Below are 8416 nucleotides of genomic sequence, written 5' to 3' on the forward strand. Positions count from 1 at the left end.
ACATAAATATTAAAATACAAATTTGCTAATTAAATATTAAAATGAAGAAGTGGAAAAATGTACTTTTGTAAACACGTACTGATGTTCAATGTAGATGTACTGTACCCATTCGATTCGCTGCTTTCTGCACTTAGGAAATCTGAAGAACCAGATCCCTTTCTCTGTAGAATCTGCACTTTGTCTTGTGCAACCCCAAACACAACAACTGGATACCATTTCTTTTGGCAGTACTCCAAGCTTTAACCAAGTTCAAAGGTAGGCTATGTACGTACTGTACATGTACATTGAACATCGGTACGTGTTTTTACAAATGCACAGGTTGGCTCCAAGAACACTAACAATGTAATTTATGCTACCTATGATGGAAGGGGGCCACACTAATACAGGAAAAATTACGATTATAAAGTCTTTTTACAGAGCACTAAAAATTACACTTAAATTCGAATAAAAGCAAAAATGATTTAATGGAATTTTCTGAAGAAAAAAACGAACAAAGCCCGCTCACACTTTTGCCGCCAAGGCCATTCGTGTGCATGCGTGCATAATTAGGAATTTATTAGTGAAAAGGTCTATCCGGTTCGTAAGTGTGAAGTCCCTTCACTTTAAACCCCGCCCACTGAACATGCACTGCACATAGAGTTATATGCAATGATTGCCGTTTACATAGAACCCTGGAACAGGAAGCTAGCGCACAACTTCAGCGATCATCCAATTGGAGGCTGCAAATCGCGGTGCGTCCGCGTGTATGACGAGGACACTTACGAACTGGATTATCTAAACACGGTGTTTATGTTTAGTGTTATAAAAAGGGAATAAATATGCACTTGACTGGTCATAAATGCTGACTCAGGAGACTGGACAAGACTAGTGCCCGAGCCGCAGGCGAGGGACCGCCAAGGCACAAATATTTATTCCCGTTCATAAATACATTTTTAGTCAAAAGGTCAAAAGGAGTCAATATATAATGGATTTTCAACGATTTTTCCTTACGATTTTACTCTCATTTTTCCCAAACACCCCGTCCATTTTATTGTGCTGTAGCGCAAAAGCGTGCTGCAGAGAGTTAGCAGAGCTAGTTGCTGTTACGCAGCGCCCCCAGTCGGTGGACTATGTGGTCGAGTTCGGGCGGCCTGTTCTTAACACGGGTTTCTTGTTCTCTCGGGCTTCGAACGGTGGGAACACGACTCAAGAACACTCTTATAGGAACACGATCGCACACCACTTCCTCGTCAGGGTTTACAGGAACACACAGAAAAACTCGTGAGATTTTGATTTTTGAAAAGCTGTAAAAAATATACAGATGGCTTACAAAGCCGGAGACAATAAGAAGTTTTGCAAAATTTACATCAATTGTTTTCCATAACACAGACAACAGAAATGAATGTTCCTGTTTAAACAGAAAAGAATTCAGCCCAGTTATCCAAACTCCAAAATAACGTAGGCCTACATGCACACGAATGCCGCCATGTTGCATGCTGCTTGTCACTAACTACCAGCGATATGTTCGCGGCGTTCGAGCGGCCGACCCACAAACAACAAATCGAGCTGTTCGTGAACAAATGAGAACAAGCCGACCGAACTCAGCCCATGAGCACAAAAGAGATGAATGCGGGGCGTCGTGGAGGAAAGACGTGTGTCTGGATCGCTGCTCTGCGCTTAGAGTGAACGGAGACGAACCGGACTTAAGTGCTGAACTACTGTGTAGGAACGATAGGGGATCGGAAGCTGGGGACGCACTGGGGACCTGTTGGTTATTCCCTGGGGGAATTTGGTCTTTGTGCGGGCTGGGGATCCCGGGAGTTCTTGTAGTTGCGCTGTGGGCCAGGAGTTCTGGCTGTGTTTTACAGCCCTTACCCTAATTATATATAACGGGTTTGCCCTTACCCAACGTATATTAATAAGCACTGTATGCTCAGTGCTTGTCCGAGAGCTTGCAAAAAAAACCCTCACAAGCTCACTCGGGTGGGACTCGAACCCACGACCTCCTGCTTACTAGTGCAGATGTCTTAACCACTCGACCACCGAGCTTGCCGGGGTCGGCCGGCCGGTCCGAGTCAAATGAAGCAGCGGGTACCGCTAACTATTTTCAAGATGTATTTTTGCGTTGGGGAGATGTTAATTATCTCACTCGGGTGGGACTCGAACCCACGACCTCCTGCTTACTAGTGCAGATGTCTTAACCACTCGACCACCGACCACCGAGGTTTTTTCGCAAGCTCTCGGACAAGCACTGAGCATACAGTGCTTATTAATATACGTTGGGTAAGGGCAAACCCGTTATATATAATTAACATCTCCCCAACGCAAAAATACATCTTGAAAAGCCCTTACCCTCTACGAAGGTGCCGCCCTTTGATTAGTGATTCGATTAGAGAGTTTCTTGCCAATAAGAGAGATCAGTGATTAAAAACCTTGTGATTGCTATTTAAAGCCGATAATTAAAGGTGTTAGTGTCCATTACTTCTCCATCTGTCTGTCCGGTCAGTCCCTTAATGTCCGCCCCTGAAGTGTCCGTCCTGAAGAGAGACTGAATAGCCCGTGTTGGCGGCATAAGGCACTCCAAACGGACTCACCACCTAGGTTTACCTGGATGGCCGCTCGTCTGGACTCACCGAAGCGTTGGTCGGGAGGCCGGGGCGACATTGGGGAAAGTCGGTCGGCGCCACAGTATATTCCTTATGCAAGTTATCCAATAAAATCTCCTTATGTGGACTTTGCGCACGCGCGCAAAGCCGCGCGCACACAGACTCTTGACCAATCACGATCAATTAAACTGTCTTGTATCCAGGTGCCAACGCGTGCTTAACGCAGCGGGCATTATCACTTCTCAGCGGGCATTATCAAATGTTAATACACGGTCAAAGTCGCACGTTGTTGAATAGGGAGATTGAGGTATTTATTAAGTGATAATCTACTGTGCATCCGTCTATTATCAGTTCAAAGTAACCACTTATTATCGGAAAATAATGAAATTAGTGTTTTAAGCTGCTATGAACAGGCGTTCAATGTCCCGATGATAAACACTTTATATGTTAAAAACCTCCACGTGTTTACCATATATTTATTTTAGAAACACGTCAAACGTTCTTGGGTTTTACAATTTTGTTCGAAGGCGTCACTTTTTCTTGTCAAATCGGAAGGCAAATTTAGTGATGAAAGTCCTAGCCGAGAGGCAGACATCGAGAAGGTTCAGCGAGAAGATCATGATCCTGGTCAACATTGAAGTTGAGGATTGAAGAACAACGAGTGATCAGGCAGTTTTGGGTATGGGTTGATAGAACTTATGGAATTCAATCCTATGCCCTCCACAGAATGGCGAATCTCAAGCGTTGTCTAAAGCTATACGAAAACAACAAATTTTGGAGGATAGGCGGTCGAGCAAAAAAAGGGCAAGAATGTGAGTGTAGAGAACCAGTACGCCCGCCGGTGACAGAGCATTGCAACTTCTTAATCGAGTTCGTTAGTGTGACGTCGTTGTAACTTAAACCATGTTACCTACGTGTGGGAGGGGCGCTATCTGGTGGAGGGTGCGCATGAACAGACACACCAGAACACCCTGGGCTCGGATCTCTGCTGGTGTTATTGCTATTTAATTTCAGTAGTAGACTGGCCAACAGCGGAGGCGACGGCAAACATGAGGAATATAAAGAAAAAGAAACACAACTTAAGTTAATTGTTCCTTCTAGGTGAATGGCAGGAATTATACATGTAAAATCTGAATGTATTGAAATGGCACAGTTTGACCCTAAAATGATGAAATTGGAAATGTCAGGAAAAACAGTTTATTTATTCATCCTTCCAAATTGATTAATTGCCAAGAAAATTGAAATTCACACTGTGGACTTCCTCCTGATGGAAATAACAAAGAGTTCACCTTATTGTCATTATCCAATCCTAAAATTACATGCACATTGGAATAAAGATGATAAATCAATATCCCTCAAGTACTGGGAAAATTACTCTCTTATTACTTTGTAGCCTAGATATAGAATCTAATATAATTGAAGTCCATTCATTACAAACAATTTCAAAATTAAAGCAATAATCATCTCCAAAAAGCAAGGGATTTACATGTCACTTAATCGTCAAGTACATGTGCCCGTCACAATTTGCCCAACATGTGCATGTACATGTACATGCAAGTAATGCGAAACCAGTAACTTCGTTCAATCAAATGATCTAAACTACATAACCCACATAATTACTCCACCATAGATCCTACTCAAAGTTTTGGTCTCGGCACCATTGACGTCGATACAGATATATTTATGTATACATGTATATGCAAACCAGACTTGTCTGAGCACACAGCTATAAGGCCGCCATTATTTTACCGCTCGAAAGTAACAAAACCATTTGCCCAATTTACCCATAAAATAATGTATTTATACCCTTCCCACGATATCTAACAATTTCTCTACTCCCTGGAAACCCATTTGATGATTTACAAGAAATTTACAAGCCCAAGAAAAGTGAAATTTACCTATTTAATTTCAGTGGTAGACAGGCCAACAACGGAGGCGACGGCAAACATGAGGAATGCCCCGGCCACCGCATGACAGCGCTGTTACTACACACCAGCATACTCACAAGTATATGTACAACATGCATGACATCCCTCACATACGGGTTATAACGCTAAAAGCTCGAGCGTTGAATCCAACCCTTCCATTTGTATATTGGTGCTAAGTTTGAGTGTAGTTTCCCATGTAGTGTTCGTAATCGGCAAAACGTGCGTATGTGCATGACGTATAGTATGACGTATATTAATGGCTTGTATTTCTAAGGCCGACTTAGTCTGTGAGTCTAATTATACAAAAGTGTTCAACTATCTTTTCCACGGAAATACAGAGTTTGGATATAAAATTTGTTAACATCTGAGTACGTTTCGAAAGTCATTCAGGATGCTTGTGTAAACAAAATTTGAGATATGGTAATTTAAGCATATGTAATAAGCTGACGATAACAATAATCATGGAGGTCCTAGTTATAAAAAACAATGAGTTTTACACTCTACGAGGCCGGGCCGAGTCGACAGGGAGATATCTTAGCAACGATGGAAACTATGGAGTGTTATGCAAAGTCCCCAGGTCATGATAATCTCAGTGTAAACGGAACAACTTCAACACGAAAGCTACACTTCCCACCAATTCGAATCACTCTCAAGTGTCATTTATTTCAGAGCTGTTGTTCAGAGAGTTGCGACATGAGCATCTCAATTTATTGTTGGAACCAAAATGGTGGATGATGCATCAGTGCACATGGGCAACTAGCACACACTGTATTTTAGCTGGATGCTGTACTGTAGGCATGACGATCAGCCGTTTCGATTCCAAAGTCTGAAGTTTGCGCTTCTCTCACTGAAAACAGCTCTGACTTATTTGAGGCACAAACATTCTAACAATTAATAGTTGGGGAAGGTTGGATGTCCGGTGGTGCAATGGGTTCATTTTACCATGGGATGATCAGGGTATTGAGACCTTGTTTCCGAGCAGTCAGTGAATGTCGTCACAGTTAGAAACAGCAGAAGTTTCTGTTGTCTCTTTTTTATACTCTAAACTGTGGACAAGCAGGTAAACGTACAGGGGGCGTCGGGTAATGAATGTTGGGACTTGAAAATCTTCTCGACATCGGATCATGATTTATTTATTAGCTTACTCTGCGTCAGTCGTGTTCTTATTCCTCCAAGGTATATTCAAACGTACATGTTGGTAGAGCATTTGGAACAAGTCACTTTCTCCCTGATTGGAAAATGGTGCTTTGCTTTGGATAAAGTTCAGGTTCGCACTTCTTGGCCGTTCGAACATCGACAGCGGATCATGGATCGCAATACCGGCTTGAAGTGTGGATGCTTAGCGGCATAGATGATTGGAGTGATGCAGCTGTGGACATACCAGAGAAGTGCAGCGTAGAGGCTATAACGCCGGCCAGTGGTAAGCGCCATAACTGCAATAGGAGTGAAGCAAACCGAGAAGGCAAACACTACGATGAAGAGGTTCTTGGTAATAGCCAGCTGGTCGCTCTTGGCGCGGCTAAGATGCCGAGAGCTTTGGGCTCGTCTAAAAGAAACAATATGGCTTCGAGTGCCACTGTCATCGTCCCCTACTGACTGCATGCAGATGTCATACTGTCGGCGCTTTTTGAAATGGCGTCTGACATGGCACCAAATCAGAAGGTACAAAGCAATGATCGCCATGAAAGGTAGCGGGTAAAAAATACCAAATCGAATCTTTTTGTACTCTGTTGCTCGAGGATGGGTTTCGACATCGGCACAAACGCGGCTCTCTGGGTCGAAACCGAGGTCCCCTATACCACATACTGGCGGCAAGATTAAGCCGCACACTGTGACGAGCCAAGAGCATAAGACCACCATGACAATCTTCTTAGGTGTGTACAGCCATTGGTAGGTTTCCTTGGACCTGGTGATCAGGATGCACCGGTTCAATGCGATGTTTACTAGGGTCAACACGCTGCATCCATTAGCGATAAAGACAAGACCAGCCGCTGCCACGCACGGGACGTTGGACTGCAGCGGGTAGCCTGGCGTTTTGCTCACCAGACCCGGCACGCTCCACAGCATAGCGAAACTCGCCAGGCAGTCAGACACGCTCAAGTTGACCACGAACACGTTGGTGGCATTCTGAAGCTCCTTGGACCGGGCTACAGCAACCAACACCAGGCTGTTACCGACAAGTGTCACGGTAATCAGGATGGAGATGGCAACGGCACAGAACACCAATTCAGGGTACGTGTATATAGCCTTCATTGATACGAGAGTTAGGTTCGTGGGAAATGCCATTGCTCTCGCTGCTGATATAGTGAAGTTCTGTTGGTTGCTTATTCTACAGACGTCTCGAGTAACTTGACGTGTTGCTTCGAATCCAAGTTGATTTATATTACCATAAACTAAAATCCATATCAATCTGTTTTGAAACAGGTATTAAAAGAACATTGTTCACTTTCAAAAATGTACCTTCTCGAAACTTCAAGTTGGTGAAAGTGAAACCGGGAATTCAGAAATACGGCGTGAACCAACAGAAGAAATACATGGGTTGAAAGTGAAAAGATGGTTGAGGTCCTTGGAATAACCAGTCCTTCATGTCTCCAGAATTGTTGGTGATAACTCACCTTTAAAATTTAGTTTCGCTGCTTCTCATAATAAAGAGCTTTTTACCATTATCATTGATTTCAAACCACATTCATTTTCACACGTAAAGTCGATGACTTTTGAAATGCAACCCAGATGTAAAAATTCAGCGGTCCAATACTTTACCCGAGGAAACGTATTTGGTTCGAATGTGCATATTGGCCAACTTTGGAGGCAAGTTTAATACTTTTGTCAAGCGTATAGGTAATATAGCAGTGGCGTAGCCGTGGGGGAGCCTGGGGGCAAGCCCCCTCATTCCTAGTGCCACCCCAAAGGCCCACTAGTCCCCTCAAAAACCACCCCACAGAAAGCTGGTGCTCCCATAAGAAGCTGGTGCCCCCTTTGTGACCCCCTCCCACTAGTAAAATCCTAGCTACGCCACTGAATACAAGACAGGGCATACTTTTACAGTGCTTTTCCTATCGGGGGAAAAATAAACGAGGATGCTAAGTTCACCCCAATCACATGACTTGCTATTGATATCGCATCTTTATGTCCGAGTGAAAGTTCATGTATGCTAGGATTTAACGAGAATATTTCCAGAGTTGTTTTTAGTAACTTATACTCCCGACATCCTTGCTTTTATTTACTGGTGTTGTTTTTCTTGGAGTTTAATGCTAATATTTAATACAAATATTTAATACATAAATATACAGATTACATTCTTTCTTACTGATCTATAAAGTAAGTTGCCCCCTGCCCCCCGGACAATCCACTATAGTCATCGCGAGGTCTGAGCCCAGCATTTTATTTTCGTATGTCATAATTTGACTGTTTGTACAGTAAAGCGTATAATAAGGGAATGACTTTACAAGGCTCGGTGTGTCAGAGATTGTTACATTGCATTGATTCTTTTATTAGGGCCTATAATATTGTATCTGTGACCCGCAACCCTAACTCTCATGCCATTGAGAAACCAACTCATTTCCCGAATTGCCACAAGCATTAGACCGAGAATTACTCAAGCTATGATCAGGAGAAAGTTTACGAAAAGCTGTGGCTGATTGAAAACTTTCCAAAAATTCAAATGCAATACACCACATGAAACTTTCCCCCAGATCAGTTTATTTCCTCGTTCTGTGAGTCCAAGCACTGCTTTTCAAAGCTACAATGTTTAACTTGGAGATCAGGAAGTTTAATTTACTTCATGAACTGAAAGTGAGAAATAACTTTCAGCTATGGTTTATTGAATAAGAACCTGCTTTTCCGTGCACTGAAACTCGATGTTGACATTGACGCTTGGTGACACAGTCATGTCTGATTTGTCAA

At 43.0% G+C, this 8416-nt stretch overlaps 1 protein-coding gene across 1 annotated transcript; it reads right to left on the reverse strand.

The window, feature by feature from the left end:
- Positions 1–5776: 5776 nt before the first annotated feature.
- LOC147799329 (alpha-1B adrenergic receptor-like) lies at positions 5777–6766 on the reverse strand. Its single transcript, XM_087135437.1, has one exon. The coding sequence runs from the start codon at positions 6764–6766 to the stop codon at positions 5777–5779; it is 990 nt and encodes a 329-aa protein (XP_086991563.1).
- Positions 6767–8416: the final 1650 nt, after the last annotated feature.

Source organism: Acanthaster planci, linkage group LG04 (genome assembly GCF_054643075.1).
Source record: "Acanthaster planci isolate LZ-2023a linkage group LG04, COTS_SCS, whole genome shotgun sequence".
NCBI lineage: Eukaryota > Metazoa > Echinodermata > Asteroidea > Valvatida > Acanthasteridae > Acanthaster > Acanthaster planci.

What these genes read in the sequence shown, in the direction of transcription:
- LOC147799329 (XM_087135437.1), bottom strand. Translation starts at nt 6,766, where the DNA reads ATGAAGGCTATATACACGTACCCTGAATTGGTGTTCTGTGCCGTTGCC.